At 43.2% G+C, this 18,324-nt stretch overlaps 1 protein-coding gene across 1 annotated transcript in view; it reads right to left on the bottom strand.

The window, feature by feature from the left end:
• LOC145398967 (urea transporter 2-like) overlaps positions 1–18,109 on the bottom strand; it is a 20,127-nt gene extending 2,018 nt beyond the window's left edge. The window contains exons 1-9 of the mRNA XM_080271699.1: positions 17,988–18,109; positions 11,221–11,353; positions 6,420–6,545; positions 5,756–5,875; positions 5,006–5,163; positions 3,020–3,200; positions 1,653–1,800; positions 564–748; positions 139–300 (exon numbers count right to left, since the gene is read on the bottom strand). Coding sequence (XP_080127825.1) covers positions 139–300; positions 564–748; positions 1,653–1,800; positions 3,020–3,200; positions 5,006–5,163; positions 5,756–5,875; positions 6,420–6,545; positions 11,221–11,353; positions 17,988–18,109 — 1,335 coding nt within the window. The remainder of the gene's footprint in view (positions 1–138; positions 301–563; positions 749–1,652; positions 1,801–3,019; positions 3,201–5,005; positions 5,164–5,755; positions 5,876–6,419; positions 6,546–11,220; positions 11,354–17,987) is intronic.
• Positions 18,110–18,324: the final 215 nt, after the last annotated feature.

Here is an 18,324-nt window from a genome sequence, read left to right on the forward strand (position 1 = left end):
TATATGTATGTATGTATGTATTTTTGTATATGAATGTATTCTCTCACCTCTCCAGGGGGACCTGTAAATTATCAGTATTGGTTCATCCTGGTAAATAAATTATGAAAACAGATGACACCCTAACTCAAAACATCCAACCAGTACATCAACAAAAACTGAACTGACCTGGGTGTAGTTGACGTAGTGAAGCTCCGGGAAGGTAGGGTTGGACACCTTCAGCTCGGGCCGCATAGCCAGGGCGGCGGCCAGTGACAGCACCGTGGCCAGGCAGAAGGGGAACGTGAACACTGGAAGCCCCGTCTGAAAGAGTGGTAGAGGCTAGAGCTGGTACGTCATGCATGGTGATGTTTGCTGCTGACACGTTATATGCACGTCATCATCATCATTATCATCATCAAAAGTTGCAGCAGCATCCTCATTCTCAGCATCATTATCACAAGCATCAGCATAAGACTTCCTTCAGATGTTATAGATGCTACTTTCCAGTGAAACAAGCCATACGTCCGTCTACTCATCATGCAACCCCTCTTAAAAATAAATTCCGACAACAAAACACAACTAACAGCAGCAAAAACCGGAACGAGCGCAGCCTGTATGCAGGTGGCGAAGACCGAGTTAACAGCAGCGAGAAAGATAACGCGTGGTGTGGGTACGTTGAAGAAAGCCACACACCCGCCCGCCAGGAACCCGTTGTACCCCCACACACCGTCGTACACAGCGTCGTAGGGGGCTGCCGTCACAATCAAACCTAGAATGCGGTGGAGAGGCTCATTGTGTTATCTGCCGGTGCTTTTGTGTGCTGCTGGAGGTAACTTTCTATCAACACACTCATTGTATGCTATCGAAGGTCATTCAACCTATTATTCTACTGACGATTATTCTCTTAACTACCGCCTCATCTGTACCCCTAGATCCTGACATGAACATCGCTCCCACTATCAGAACTGGAATGCAACATGCAGGGTCACTTTTTTTTCTTTTTTTAAATCTGGGAATACATTTCGTACTGTCAGGGTAACTCTCTTATCTCCTGTGCTACCCAGGGTCATTGTCTTATCTGCTACACCACTCCTGGTCATTGTTTTATCTACCATACTACTATTCAGAATAACTTCCTTATCTACTGATTAATTTATGCTGCTGGGAGGTCACTTTCATATCAACTCTTTTATTCAGGGCAATCTTACCTGCCGTACCCCCAGATTCGTAGTACAGGTCGCTGGAGGAGGTGGCAGTCATTAATAAGTATTTGATACGACCGAGAAATTCGTTCGTATTTACTGACTTATAATTCCCAGTAATGCACACACACACACACACACACACACACACACACACACACACACACACACACACACACACACACACACACACACACACACACACACACACACACACACACACACACACACACACACACACACACACAGCTGTTAACATTATAACTTTCACATGCATCACTCTCACTAGACGTTCCTTTCCCTTCGTATTTCGCCAACATGGAGAAGAATGAATTATGTTTTCCATTCTGTGGGATGGTGCTTATGAAGTGTTAAGTTACAGATTAGTTATATCGCCTAGAATCATTCTTTTATCTGTTAAAATACCCAGGGTATTCTCTTATCTAATAGCCTATCTTACACTGCACTGACCGGTGAGAGATCCCAGTGTGGACCCCATGTAGCTGGTGAGGGTAAGGGTGGGTGAGAAGAGGAAGAGTGCCACGTACACCAGGGCCGAACACGCCACGTCCTGTACGCCCCACACGTGACCCGCCGCGAGGAACGTCCCGCGGAACACCTGCAGGCATGATCCCAGTCAGTACATTTACAGTAACTTGGTGAACTAAATTGCTAAGTTTATTAGTTGAACTACCAGAGGCCGTAGGTGCAGAAGAGTATGACACTGATTAATCAGATCGACTGCCTTCACGATGAACATTAATCCATTTGACCTATTTGTCATGTCTCCGAAAACTGGAACGAAATCGCCGTTGCCAAATTAAAGTACAGCAAACATTTAAAGTGCCGAAAACATTTCTTCTCATCGAAAGCTGAGCAATGGAGCTCATTCTCAGAACAAACTGTCGATGCCCTCCTGAAACCCTTTCAAGATCCTTCTCTGTGATGAGCTGTCACACTTATCATTGCACTCGCACGCGAAAGCGCGGGGATGTTATGCGTTTGGTTTAGTTTGTGAAAAACTATTGGACTATTGGATGAAACTGAACAAAATCTGTTACAATGACTGATGACCATCAGAGAATCAGACGAATAGTTTCTGTCTGAAAAATGTTATAGGTTTAAGGGAAGATCAACTCATATAGTTTTGATCCGATATTGACCAAAGTTTGTGGATGGGATGAAGGACAAGAAAAGGTGAAATAATTCAGTTTTGAGTACAATTGGCCAAAGGTAAGCCACAGGGCAAGATTAAAAATTTGGCCCTTTAACTCGAATGATTTTGATTTGATTTAGATCAAACTTGGTGGACGGGTTGAGGTTTGGCAATGAGGAAGTTATTTTTTTCCTTTTAATAGGTTTAAAGTCAAGGTCACTGGTCATAATTATAAGCAATTCTGATCTGATTAGGACCACTTTGGTACGTGGGTTGAGGGTCAGATAAAGATGAAGCAGTTCGATTTTGAGGTCACAGGGCAGGGTCACCTGCACGGCCTGAAACCGACTGTAGGTGCGGGAGCTGCAAGATTTGAATGCTCATTCTTTTAGAGTGTGTGTATTTTTCCCTCCTTGACATTCACGAGTTGTACTTTTTAGTGGATAATATCAACTCGCATTCTTTCTTTTATGTTTCAGTTTCCGTGACTTCCTATCTGTCTATAGTAGGTGATGCTACAGTCAGGTAGAAGCTGTACTTCACAAATGGAACGACTTCAGTTCCTCATCAGCATAACCCCAACGACTTCTCACCATTATGACATTCCAATCTTTCCCCATGCAAACCACTTCACTCTCAACCCTCCATCACTCGATAAACGACGTCCTATAACCACACCTACCTGGTCCCACAATATGCCCTCCGTCGATGGCTCAGGAGTAGGAGTCGTCATATCCAGATCCCCAAAGCCGGCCATTTTGAGACAGACACAAGTAGTACCGACGGCGATGTTGAAAGGCAGGGTGAGGGCTGGGATGTCGTGTCTGCTCATGATCCTTCCTAGGCCACCCATCACACACACCCTGAGGAAGAGTGTAAAGACGCAGCCGCACTGGAAGCCAAGGAATGAGGGTGGGCGGGGGCGAGGGCAAGCTGACGTGAGCAAACACTGTGGTTGGAAAATATTCTGCAGTCCTATACTGGTGACATGTTTTTTATGGGATGCATCACAAATATAGGGTGTGAGTGAAACATTAGCCATGAGCTGTACAGTGTTTATTTTGAGCCACTGCCCGTGCGGTGTGAACTCTTCTGACCTCTCAATCTCATTTGCACCTGCCCACCTCCGGCGTGGCTACTTGAATGGGTGACAGTGATGTAACTGGTGGCGCGTGTAACCAGGGTGGAGCCAACTAGGAGCCAATCCTCCTCATATTTTCCTGCACCTTTCCGTGGGGAAGGACCATGGTCTGACCTAGATGAGGCGCTGTCGACCACAAGGTACACGGTGTATATATTTTGCTGTACTGTACAAGTACGACGGTCCCACAGAAGCAGTTGCTTTTCTGTGGTCAACAGGTCTGCTCGGCTTGACAGTTCGGAGATAAGCAACACAACAAGAACAGTGATGTAAAAACTTAAACTTAACGTTTGCTCCACCTTCTTGTGTTGGTGCGACCTTGGAATATAATGATCTGAGTGAGTGTAGGAGTGTGTGCATGATAGTGAAGGGGAGGTTCATGATCCATCTTAGGTCACACACACACACACACACACACACACACACACACACACACACACACACACACACACACACACACACACACACACACGCACACGCACACGCACACGCACACACACACACACACACACACACACACACACACACACACACACACACACACACACACACACACACACACACACACACACACACACACACACACACACACACACACACACACACACACACACACACACACACACACACACATCCTGAGCAAGAACGAGAGTGTAAGAACGATTGTGTAAGTGCGTCTGAGGATGAGTGTGTAAGAGACGGAATGAGTTTGTGAGATGGACAGTCGCTGTGAATGTGAGGATGTCGTGAAGTCATGATCAGTGAAAGTACATATGACGCTCCAGCCTCTTTGCGACAGAAGTTAGAGATCCATGGGTCTTCAATACAGTGAGAAAACAAGCAACACGAAGCTAAATAATAGAAACGAATGGAATTAGGTCACAGATACAATGCTCCGCGGTTAAGTTAGGTCAGTTAGACCGGGTCGGGGTGGCATGGCTTTTTATAATTATGGACGAATGCCTCCTTCACCTCTCTACAAACCTTCTGCAACGTGAAGAAATAACTGACTTGGCTGCAAATTTCCGTCTCAGTACGGTCAGGTCACACATCCATCGCTTTACAGTTGAGTTAGGTCCCTTGGACTGGGTTTGAGCGGCTGATCTCTACATTCTGGAGACCCGAGAAGTTTGTCCGAACATCCAAATATCTTCAAAATAGAAACAAGAAGAGATATGCCAACCAGACTCAAATTAACGGACCTAACCTAACCGGGAAGCAATGTAACTGTGTCCTGACTCCATTCAGACCCATTATTTGCCGCCTTGATACTTATTTACTCATAACATGGAAAGTCACCTGATCTTCGACAGTAGAAAGAAGGCGGCGTTCTACTTCGATAATGCTCCTTCATAAACAGCCCATCGTTGTACGCACGCCTAAGGAGGAGTGAGTGTGTAAGAATGAATATGTAAGAGTGTATGGGAGAATGAACTAGTGTGTGGGAGTGAGTAATGATATGGTAAGATGCCACAGTTTCTAAAGAAGGAGAATTCTCACAAGGGTGCCCTGTTGTTGCTTACTCACGTGAAAACAGCAGCCAGCACGAGGTATCCCCATACTGGCGGCGGCATGGAACTGTCGTGGAAGAACTTGGGGTAGACGGCTGGTGACACTGTACCGATCAGCACGGCGTTGAAGTTGCTGTGACCTGCCGCTACCTGGTCGTCGGCCCAACGCAGCACCTGGGGGAAGCGGAGGGAGTGTGGAAGATCTGGAGTAAAGGGACTACTTAGTAATGGGTCTGGGAACAGTGTGATCTGGGGTGAACAGAACTCACTGGAACAATGTAACGTAATAAACATTACTCAGTGGATAAAAGGAACATAATTGCTATCTTTTTTTTAACTTTGTAGACAATAGCTTTCAACGTAAAACAGAGATCAACCGTCATAGTGATTGTCATTGCAATTGCCAAACTATTTTTTTTCAGTAAAGGATAACTCCCGGTCTGTTTCGAGTTAAACAAGCATTTCGTGACAGGTGATCATGTATTGTGTCTCCCAGTAAACACAAACTACACCTGACAAGCTTCGTGAGTACTCGTCACGCTGGTGAGCCGTAGCACATTTCTCGGTGTCAGTTCGCATTATGTGGCGGTAAGTTCATAAGGAAAGTTTCAACGGAGCCCATACCCAAGCTTCTTCGTTGGTACAAGATATTCAGCCAGATGTGTCCCCCCAAAAAAAGTAGACTCTTTTGTGTTCTTTCTCTATCGAAAGCTAAATCTAAAAACATACTGGCATAATCAGTGATATAAAAACCAGAAATTCAAACCTTGGCACACAAGATGGCAGTAAGTGAGCACACGATGGCACCCACCCCGCTGTACACGTCACCCAGGAACAGCCCCACCAGGATCAGCAGCCCAGAGAGAGGGTTGTTTCCGAAGGCCACCTGAGCAACAAGACATGGATATTAAGCGACTGCATAATTTCCCCCCTCAACACTGTAAGAGAGGGTTGTTCCAGGGGTCATGCACCTGAGGACACGGCGAGCACAAGCACCTGGATTTTTTTTCTCCTCCGACAGTCTGAGAGAGGGCTGTGTAACTATCTCGGAACTCAGCAAAAGTTAAAACTGCAGATATTCTCTCTGATACGTCAGACCATTTTATTTCCTATATAAGTTGTGTTGTGAATGGTATATGGTATATCAAAGCTGAACAAGGAATAATTATTTGTCTTCGGACTGTAAGCAGGAGTCAACATTTTCACAATAACTAAAGTTCGAGTAAAAACGATTGCCGACTCCTTTGCAATATGAAGTGTACTTAATGTGGGAAAATGACTTGCAATATGGAACCAGTGCAAAAAGGGTTACTGGTCTGTGCGATATAGGGCCTGTGCATTAAGGGTAACTGACTTATGCAAAATGGAACCTGTGCAATAATGCAGGCTGACCTTTGCAATATGTGGCCTATGCAGTAGGGGTAACTGACCTGCGCGATGCCCCTCAGCATACTGTCGATGACCTTGAGCGGCACGAGGGGTGACTTCCATGGCACCTTCTCCAGCGCCACACGGACCTCAGGGGCGTCCATCAACACCCACCGCAGGGCTACAGGCTGCGGGAGAGAGGAGGGCGTGGGGGTAGGTTCACCTCTGGGGTGGGGGGGGGGTTCAGTTATGGGATGTATGTTGTGCTCCAGGGTGTATGCTGGGAAGGGTGTATGTTGTGTTTCGGGGTGTAAATTCATGCCAGGGAAGTATGTTGCGTTTCAGAATGTCTGTTCATTTCAGGGGCATATGTGCTCTTCCAGGGTATGTGTTAAGTTTAGAAGTGTATTTTCAGTTCAGCGGGTATATGCTGGTTTGAGGCAGTATGTTAAGCTCTGGGGTGTAAGTTTATTTCAGGAGGTGTAATTTGATGTTAGGGGAGTACATTGTGGTTAGATGGGTGGATGTACAGGTGTATGTTATGTTCAGGGTATAAGGGAAGGCGTGTGTGTGTGTGTGTGTGTGTGTGTGTGTGTGTGTGTGTGTGTGTGTGTGTGTGTGTGTGTGTGTGTGTGTGTGTGTGTGTGTGTGTGTGTGTGTGTGTGTGTGTGTGTGTGTGTGTGTGTGTGTGTGTGTGTGTGTGTGTGTGTGTGTGTGTGTGTGTGTGTGTGTGTGTGTGTGTGTGTGTGTGTGTGTGTGTGTGTGTGTGTGTGTGTGTGTGTGTGTGTGTGTGTGTGTGTGTGTGTGTGTGTGTGTGTGTGTGTGTGTGTGTGTGTGTGTGTGTGTGTGTGTGTGTGTGTGTGTGTGTGTGTGTGTGTGTGTGTGTGTGTGTGTGTGTGTGTGTGTGTGTGTGTGTGTGTGTGTGTGTGTGTGTGTGTGTGTGTGTGTGTGTGTGTGTGTGTGTGTGTGTGTGTGTGTGTGTGTGTGTGTGTGTGTGTGTGTGTGTGTGTGTGTGTGTGTGTGTGTGTGTGTGTGTGTGTGTGTGTGTGTGTGTGTGTGTGTGTGTGTGTGTGTGTGTGTGTGTGTGTGTGTGTGTGTGTGTGTGTGTGTGTGTGTGTGTGTGTGTGTGTGTGTGTGTGTGTGTGTGTGTGTGTGTGTGTGTGTGTGTGTGTGTGTGTGTGTGTGTGTGTGTGTGTGTGTGTGTGTGTGTGTGTGTGTGTGTGTGTGTGTGTGTGTGTGTGTGTGTGTGTGTGTGTGTGTGTGTGTGTGTGTGTGTGTGTGTGTGTGTGTGTGTGTGTGTGTGTGTGTGTGTGTGTGTGTGTGTGTGTGTGTGTGTGTGTGTGTGTGTGTGTGTGTGTGTGTGTGTGTGTGTGTGTGTGTGTGTGTGTGTGTGTGTGTGTGTGTGTGTGTGTGTGTGTGTGTGTGTGTGTGTGTGTGTGTGTGTGTGTGTGTGTGTGTGTGTGTGTGTGTGTGTGTGTGTGTGTGTGTGTGTGTGTGTGTGTGTGTGTGTGTGTGTGTGTGTGTGTGTGTGTGTGTGTGTGTGTGTGTGTGTGTGTGTGTGTGTGTGTGTGTGTGTGTGTGTGTGTGTGTGTGTGTGTGTGTGTGTGTGTGTGTGTGTGTGTGTGTGTATGTGTGTGTGTGTGTGTGTGTGTGTGTGTGTGTGTGTGTGTGTGTGTGTGTGTGTGTGTGTGTGTGTGTGTGTGTGTGTGTGTGTGTGTGTGTGTGTGTGTGTGTGTGTGTGTTGATTTCCTTCCTCCTTCCTTCAGACAATTTTCTTCAGCTAAACGTTTCAGACTGGGGGTAGCGGGTTCACACACACACACACACACGAGAGAGAAAAAGAGAGAGAGAGAGAGAGAGAGAGAGAGAGAGAGGGAGGTGCTTTGTCACGATAAAATAAGGTTTTTAGAACACCACCAAATTCTCCCTTTTTTTTTTTCGTTATGGTTAACAATCACGCAATTAATGTTAAGTGGACATGTAACCAAATAATGAGGTTACGTCTCTCTCTTTCTCGACCAGTTTCTAGTAACCGCCCAGACTGCATTCCTAGGAGCTTAGCAGACTTACAATCATCTCATATTTACCGAGATTGATATCCGTGACACCCTGTGAACCTCACGTCTTTTTCTGCATCAGTCCTCGGTAAGTGCCGGGGACTACATTCTCGTGAGATTGTAAAAAGCTTTCCAATTCCTAATATTTATCTAATTTGTTCATAATATTCCAAAAGCCTCAATTTTCTCGTCAAAAGCATTAGTCTTTCCAGTAAACAGTTCTAAGAGGGTGGCAATGACTGTATTCTGGTGGACTTAGGAGACTCGTTGCACCTCTTATTTAGCGATTTATTTGTCTTGTAATGGGCTCAACACCTAATTAATTAAATCCATTTTTTTTTTTCAGTAATTTCCATGAACGTTGCAATGACGATATTCTTGTAGCATTTGAAGACTTTCAAGCCTCTTAGTCATGAGAAAGTTGTTTTATTGAAGCTTCTTCTCTAAAACCTAAATGTCTCGTCTTAAAGCATATAACTTTCATCTAATAATCTCCATGCAGTATCCAAGGCTGTGTATTTTGTCGGTTTAGGAAGTTCTCTTACATCTCTTATTCAATGCTTCTCTTTTCTTTTTTCATTTTTTTTTCTCCCTTTCACACACACACACACACACACACACACACACACACACACACACACACACACACACACACACACACACACACACGTACACACACACGTACACACACACACACGTACGCATGCACGAGCTCGCGCGTGCAATCAACGATTAAGTGTTCCGGGCACTGGATGTGAATATAACGAGGTGCCGTTACATTTTTCACACGCACAATGTTCATTTCTCTGCTTCCGGCTTGCCGTGTCAACGATCCAGAAATGGGGCAATTATCCTTGCTGTTTTCACCTCCTAAACGGAGAAAAACGTTCATGTACAATTATGAGTGTAATATCTGATATTTAATTGTTAGAATTCATGCAAGAAAACATAGTGTTACAACAGAGTCTTATAAAATTCGGTTTCATAGTGGAGAATGACAATTGAAGCCCTCGTACATTCCCTTGGAAAGCTGGGATTCCAAGGCGTTTTTTTGGTCTCATGAGTAAATATATACCTAAAAACAAAATTTATTGAATGAATCTACTACCTGCTGAAAGAATCTCTTCTGTTTCTGACACAGAAAAGTTTTTAGCCTCTGAAAACCTTCGCGGTAGGGCCGTGTCGTGTCGGGTAGCTCATTCCTCAATTGAACCTGGAGGCTGGAGTAAACATCGCTTCGCTACCCTTGCCTGTTTCGCTTGCTGCGCTCGCTCGCTCGTAACTACTACTGCTGCAATAAAAACAACAACAACAACAACTACTACTACTGCTACTACTACTACTACTGCTACTACTACTACTACTGATCATCATCACCATCACCATCAACCAATGCAAGTGCACTGCTGAACAAAGGCCTCCCCCAGTCTTCACGAATATCTTAACTGAACCAATGTCTGCCACGTTTGGCCTGCAAACTTTACTATCTCATCTTTCCACCTTCTGTCTAGCCCTTTTCTGCTATGCTTGCATCGCTGGGAGTTCAGTCAATCAGTCTCTTGCATCATCGGTTATCCCTTACCCTTGCTACTCGACCTGCTCACCTCTATTTCGGTTCTTTTATAACCTCTATAACGTATCTGACTTTAGTCTGCTCTCTCACCCAAGCTGATCTCTTCCTGTCTCTCAAAAATATTCCCAACACTGACATTGCCATTGCTCTTTGAGAAGGATTGGTGTGTTTTCCACTGATTTTGAAAGTTTCCGGGTCTCACATCCATACGTCAGATCAACGATTATACATTCATTATATACTTTTCGTTTATACAAACCGACAAGCTTATTTTCATGATGTTTCTGTGTTTATCAAAAGCTTGCCATCCAACTGATATGTGTCGTTTTATTTCTTTTCATAGTCTTTCGTTAGATTTAGCATTTGTCCCAAGTATTATTCAATAGTTTCTTTATTTTGATGACGCTTTTTTGTGTATTTGGATCAAACATTACTTCAGTTTTATTTCTGTTCATCTTTAGCTCAACTGTGAGATTTTATTTACGTCATTTAACAGTTTTTGCAATGTCTCCGCTGTTTCTGAGATTGGGACAATGTCATCTGCCAATCTTAAATCGTTAGAGTTTTCTCCATCTATGCCTACTCCTTTGTTCACCCATTCTAGCTCTCAGAAAATAATTTCTAGGCATCCTGTAAATATTTCTAGTGAAACTTAATATCACTCTGACACACGCCTTTCTTAACTTCATTTTTCCTGAGTCTTTATGTAACAACTGCAGCAGTTCCCTCTTTGTATAATTCGAGCACTTTTACAATGCTCTCGTTTATTACTTGTTCCCCCAATGAATTTATAACAGGTATGTGCTCCACTAAGTCGAAAACTTTCTCGTAATCGATAAAACCTAAGCACTGTGGTTTATTATATTCCGTTGTTTTCTCAGTTAGCTGATTCACTGATAAACTTATTTAATGCTGCTCTTTCTGTTTCATCTGCTTTTGTATTTACTTTCATCTCCCTCTTCCTTTGATTAGCTCGGGGATCGTTTTTGAATACGCGTTGGCTTTGGTTGTGTCAGCTTTCCCTACTACCTCTGCTGATTCCCTCAACACTTTTGTTAGCTGATCATGCACCACATCAATGTCACACTCAACATAACGTAGAGCCTGACCTCTGTTCTTTATTTCTAACTGAAAGGCAGCTTTGTTTTCGCATACTTTTATTGGGCATAGCTTTTTATTTTTAAACAGCTTTTTTCTTTCACTTCTAAAAATGATTCTGGCTGTGCAACTCACCATTCTGTGGTTAATTCCTATATTTATTTTGTTGATAACTGTGACATCAGCGATCATGTTGTTCTCATCTGCTGTAATGAAGTCAATTTCATGCTTTGTAACACTTGGGCTTCCATGTCCATTTTTCCCTGTTCTTTAATGGATGAATGTGTTCATTATTCTCACGTTATAGATTTCTGCAAAATTTGCCAATATTTCTGCTCAATATCCATCACCACCTGAATATCAATACCCAATTCCAACTGCAATATGCAATTGGAATGTTGCATTTGGGAGTGCCGAGATAGTGTGGGGGAAAGTGAGCAGAGACTGAGATGTAAATAATGTGCTGAGGGGGACCGTGTGGTTAGCGGAATTAAATCACCGGACTGTATCCCGTAGTTGCCGACGTGTTAACCCACATTCCTAGCAACTCCATCCGACTTATTCTTCCATTCACCAAGCCTGCATCTGACCATGACCACAGCACAAAGTGAAACTGAAGGTAGGATCAAGGGGTGTTCTCAAATACTAATAAAGATCTGTCGATCACCTGGCAGAACTAAGCATAATATATAAAAGGAAGTTATCGTTGTGAAGGACTGAGTACAAAAGCAAACTGAAGGTTGGTGTAAACAGTGTTCTCAGATAACTACATCATACATAACACCATTATTGTGAGCTAATAGTACAGTACGAAGCCAAACTGACTGTTTCGAATATCAACAGATTAATTTCCAATAGTTATTATTAAGGAAATGTAGCTCAGTGCTAAATTACTGGTTATATTCAAGTTACAACCTTCACACTCGTGGCCTTTGATTATCGCTGGCTAAGTGATTCGTTTCCCTGTTATAATCTCAACAAAATATTATAGTGTACCCTCAGTAACTCTCTCAGGATCCTATGATTATCAGCAGGAGAAAACCGCCCAATGTTAGTCAGAGCTGTTCCCACCATGAAGGGTTAATAATGATATAACACTGTCAGGCCCCTATACTCTCTCTCTCTCTGCTGAATAAAACTGAGGCATTAGGTGGAATTGCATACTAGAGATGTTCAGACCTTGAGCAGATTATTGTCTTTGATTTTCACTGCCATATTGATTCAGTTCTATACCATAGCTTCACCAGAATATTACAGTGTACCCTTAATAACCCTCTCATGCTCGAAAACGCTACAGTACTCTTTTCCATCTAACCCCAGACGATTTTATTCATATGCGTCATTGAAGCCACTAATCCTGTCATGGTTGGAACAACTGTAGTATTTTTTTTTTTAAAGCTAATGCCAGACAATTTTATACAACAGAGTCATAGGTGATTGTGTATCATAGTCTTCCATTTTGAATACTTAGCTGATGAAGATATTTCTTTTAGCCTTATCAAATCATTACAGAGAAAACCGATTTAATATTACATAATAGTTTTATAATAATTATTTCAATCTGAGAAAGCGGAATGAAAAGTTGTTGGAGTTATGTAAGAAGGCATGGATGAGTGAAACTGTGCCAGCAGAGTGGAAAAAGACTGTGATTGTACCCCTGCACAAAAATAAAGGTGAGTGAAATGAGTGCAAGAATTATCGTGGCATAAGTTTAATGAGTGTCGTAGGGAAGGTATATGGAAGAATTATTATGGAGGAGGTAAGAGAGATATCAGAAGTCCTGGCGAGTGATGAAAAGGGTGGCTTCAGGAGTGACAGAGGATGTGTGGATCAAATATTTGCAGTGAGACACATAGTAGAGAAGACTTGTGAGAAGGACTATAAGGTGTTTATTGTATTCATGGATCTGGGAAAAACATACGACAAAGTAGACAGAGAAGGATTGTGGAAGATTTTGCTCATGTACGGTGTAGATGGTATGCTGCTAGGTGCCGTCAAGAGTTCTTATGATGGTAGTGAAGCGTGTGTAACGGTAAATGGGGATCTAAGTGAATGGTTCACGATCGGTGTGGGCGTGCGACAAGGTTGTGTGATGTCCCCATGGTTGTTCAATATATATATGGATGGGGAGATGGGAGAAGTAAAAAAACGAGTAATGGAGAGGGGGATGGCGTTAATAATGAATGGTGATGGATGGAATATCTCAAATTTGTTGTATTCTGATGACGCAATACTACTTGCAAATACTGGACAAGAACTTCGTAGACTAGTACAGAGTTTTGCTAATGTCTGTGAGCGTCGTGTCTTGAGAGCAAATGCAGAAAAGAGTAAAGTGATGGTTATTGAGAGAGAAGGTCACTCCCGGTGCGATGTTACGGTGAATGGAGAGAGGCTGGAATTGGTGAAAGAGTTCAAATACCTGGGTACAGTGATAGAAAAGAGAGGCAAATGTGCAAAAGAAGCAGAAAGCAGAGTGACACAAGGAAAAAAAAGTAGCTGGTGCATTGAAGGCCTTGATTAGAAACAGAGACTTGAGTGTTGCAGCTGCACGAGGCTTACATGAAGGAGTGTTAGTGCCAACTTTAACATATGAGTGTGAGACTATGGTGTGGTATGAAAATGAAAAGTAACGAGTGAGAGCAGTGGAAATGGTACTGCTGAGGAATATACGTGGAGTACAGAGAGTGGATAGGATATATACTATATAATGTGATGCGTGAAAGATGTGGAGCGAGGAAGTCTGTGGACACCAGAATCGAAGAGAGTGTACTGAGATGGTATGGTCATGTGGAGAGAATGGATAACTATAGAGTGAAAAAAGGTATATCTGAGCGAATTTGAAGGAGGAAGAAGGAGAGGTAGGCCAAGGAGAAGGTGGCGGGATATGATGGATGTGTGTGTGAGGAAGAGAAGGTTGGAAGTTGGTGAGCCTAGGGGAGTGACAAGAGGTTGAGCTGGCTGGATGAATTTTGTGAGAAGCGCATAATCAGGGATTTGACACCCCTTTTTAACGTGGCAGCGTCCGGATTGACTCAATAGGATTCGTTTATGTGAAGCTACAGTACGTGGCGAATGTTTTTGGCGTATCAGATAGAGCCAGGATTCCGGGAGCTTGAATGTGAGTGAATGAACGCGTGGCCCATTGGATTGGGCAAATTTGGGCTGTCTGGTCGTTGCCATTCCTCACCCTGGCCTAGGGTGGGATAGGAGGTCCGGATGATGATGATGATGATGATGATGATGATGATGATGATGATGATGATGATGATGATGATGATGATGATGATGATGATGATGATGATGATGATGATTTCAGTTTGAAAGGTACGATCTGTATGTCAATGTAACCTCATCTCCTTTTTTTTTTATCCACCTTACTAATGCATGAGTTTACCGATATAATCTAAGTCCTTCAGGTATAGAACAGATCAAATCTGGAACTGTCTTCCCTAGTCGTTATTTCCCTGTGCCTATGGCCCCCGGTTATTAAAATACCATGTATCCAGGCACCATGTATCCAGGCCAAATTCAAGATCCATAAGATCTTGAATTAGGCTCTGTTTTGTTCATTTTTGCTGGGACTAACTTTTTTTTTTTTTAAATTCCCGTCTGCAGTCTTTGTTTTGCTTTTAAAATTATGGCACAAAATATCGCCATAACCCGGCCAACTGAGGACAGACGCTAGCATAATAAAGGACATGTTACCAGAACCTGCCAAACTATGATTCACATCCAGGCTTTTGGGACGGTATATGCCATAGTGACTTGCGACTCTGCCTTCTCTTTCCCTAGTCCCGTAAACCACAGCAACGCGCCAATCGATATCTGGTTCACAACTGTCTTAAAACGTCACCCCTTGAATACTGGCATCTCATGGTCGGGACATGTCTAGTACAGCATTCTATTCCAGTCAACGCCTGACGATTTTATTCAGTTACGAGTGAGTATTTGAAGCCTGAGAGTGTTATGCCTCGCCCTTTTATTTTCCACATGCTAAGAATGCCGCAGAAGGACTGTGATGGTATGAAGGGGGGAGTGAGAGAAGAGGGAGTGGGAGAGAATGATGAATCTACAATGTGTTTAGAGGACTTTGTGATTATCGGCAATAAATCGCTAGACTGTACCCTGTAGTTGCTGGGATGATAACCTACATTCTTGGCAACCCTAGCCGCCTTATTCATCCACTCCATCAGATCTGAAGGTTAATTCATGGAATGTTCTCAGGTAATTTTATCACAGTTGACCCAGCTTTTGTGAGATAATAGTAAGGGATGAAAGTAATAGCATCAAATTGCGACTGATCATTTTCCTTTTGGTGGTCATTAGGGAGGTGTGGGTGGTGCTAAAATGCTGGCTTTATGATTTTGCGTACAACTTTCACACTCGCGGCCTTTCATCATCACTGACTAATTCACTTTTTCTGCTATAACCTCGCCAAAATATGACAGTGTACCCTCATATATATATATATATTTTTTTTAACTAGCTGATCTCCTTCTGTGCTATAATCTCATCAGACTATTATATTGCACCCTCGGTAACTCCCAGGTACCTGTGCATAGAATTGTCCAGCACTGGGTGGAGTTGTTCCGACCATGAGAAGGTTAATGATGACCCTGATGACCTACTATCACTCTTTAGGTTCCTGTACGCACTCACCCGGATAAGATTACTTGAGTTTCCTTGGCGTTAGATTATAGAGCTGTTTCGACCGCAAGAATGTTAATGCCACTGACTTTCACTGTCTTAATGAGTCAGTTTTTGGCCACAGCGCGACCAAAACTTTGCGGTGTACCCTTGTTAATTTTCTCACGGTTGGAATGATTTTAATTTTCTGTTCCATCTAGCGCAAGGCGATTTTTTTCCTTTTTTGCAGAGTGAATCATTACTACTGTATCTTCACCATTAACCCTGCTTGGTTGGGGGGGCCAAGTGTAGTAGGGTATTCTTTTCCAGGTAATACCAGATGTTGCTATTAAACGGGAAGTCGGATTTCCGTTGGTTAATTGATTCAACTCCCTGATATCAAGTCGCTGAACTACTGCACTGTACCCAGCTTCGTATCATTATTTTAGCCATGGTTTAAATAATTTCTCCTATATTAACACTGGGTTGTAGTTTTTTTGTTTTTTTTTTTTTACTTTGGCTAATACCAGACGATATCATTAAACACGAAAAACTTCTCATAGACGGATAATGAAAATAAATAATCTGTCGCTTAATGTTTAAGCCAAAAATTTAGAACTGTGCTATATTAGAGATAACGGCAGATGATAATATTTATCAAAGTCACCTCAGACAAAAGATAAAACTCCGCACCGGACTCAAGTGTCAATAGCTAAGTGATATCTGGTTACAAGAGTTCAAAATATTGGAGTTAACATTCTTGGTGAAGATTGGGACTTAGCAAAAACTGACTATCTGCCCCAGTGACCCTCGTGCAGCCGATAGGTATTAATCTATGGAGAGTAGCAAGTATCGCTGTCTTTCTCAGTTAACTTTTTCAGTGCAAGAACATCTTTTACATTCGTTCTTAACAACGCTAGATATTTCTTTTTTTTCCTAAGCCTACGACAAAACTCTTATTGTGATGAGGTTAAAAGCTATCTCTATTAACGCCTTGACTAAGAAAGGTTAGGTGGCAGGTGGTGGCGACCATCATCCACTCACATGATGTAGTGATCCCCATTTCTTCATTTCCCTATCTCATTCTATCTCTATGTCTGACCTTCTCTTTTCCTACCTCTCCGTTTCCTTCCTGTCACTTTTTTTTTTTTGCTCTTCTTTCCGCTTCAAGTCGCTCTTCACTGAGTGACAAGCCTAATGGTTTCGTATAACCCAGGTAACCATTAACAGTGCTGGGTTGTAATCATATAACCAAATTACAGAATGAAATGGAGCCTGCTATGGTGCCCCTGTTAACTGGGTAGAGAAAAAAAATGTGGCTTCCATCCAAGAATCAAACCTCTATACTATTCCCCACGCCTCGCTGTCAGCCACAAGGGAACTTAGGTTCACTGCGAGGAACGACCCTGAAAGGGCAGTTGCTTGCCTGTGGTTGATGGGTCTGCTCGGCAAGACAGGCTGGGACTGATTAACAACAAGAGCAGCAACTATGAGAGGTTTCTCCAAAGCTGAAACATAATATCTGAGGATAGGGAATACACACACACACACACACACACACACACACACACACACACACACACAACAGAACTAAAGCCAATGATGTTGAGTTAGAGAGCGTAAGAGTGTGGCTGAGTTTGGGTGAGTGCGAGTGGGTGGAAGTGAATGTAAGAATGACATAAGCTGACAAAACTGAAAAGAGCACGATTCCTTTCTATATAATGAAAAGGAATAATTGAATAAATAAAGTTGGATAACAATACCAACAAGATGAATGTAGATTCTCGTTATTCTCATACTCCTTACACCTCAGACAATAATAATAATAATAATAATAATAATAATAATAATAATAAAAGCCAAAAATGATATACCTTTTACTATTCCATCATTAAATCTTAACAGGTAACAGACAGGTGGACAGGAAAAATCATGTTAGTGATGTTAGTGTTAGGTGTGGCAGTGTAAGGCGTGGCTGTGTGAGGTATGTGTTAAGTGTAGTGGTATGGTGTATGACAATGTGGCTGTGCGTATATGTGTGTGTGTGTGTGTGTGTGTGTGTGTGTGTGTGTGTGTGTGTGTGTGTGTGTGTGTGTGTGTGTGTGTGTGTGTGTGTGTGTGTGAGAGAGAGAGAGAGAGAGAGAGAGAGAGAGAGAGAGAGAGAGTGCATGTGGCTGATAGTGTTTTTTTTTCCTCGTTTTTTCTTCCTCCTGGTCTTCACCACACACTGGCCCTCGTCCGTGCTAGACCCTTGATAATAATAACAGGGAAGTTACTGGCCGGCTCTTGATGCAGGCGTGATATCTTGTGTGATGTGTACAGCTGCAGTCAATAATTCCTTGAAACAACCTCGGAACCATGCCGCCACCGCCACCGTCACCACCATCATCATCACCATCAAGCAAAAGGTCTGCAAGCATCATTTATTCGGAACCATGATATGTGGTTGTTGCAGTGGCCTCAGGCTCATCTGACACTTGAACTCTGTGGACTGCAGGCTTAAGTTTCCCATTTTCTTGCATCCCACCACCCTTTTCTTGCGGGATATGGAATTCGTTGAGGGTCATTTGTATAATCAGGCAGTGGAGCCGCTTGATGATGTCGGTGCCACCA

The sequence above is a fragment of the Coenobita brevimanus genome, chromosome 47 (assembly GCF_032717465.1).
Source record: "Coenobita brevimanus isolate Jiangsu-jjx chromosome 47, ASM3271746v2, whole genome shotgun sequence".
NCBI lineage: Eukaryota > Metazoa > Arthropoda > Malacostraca > Decapoda > Coenobitidae > Coenobita > Coenobita brevimanus.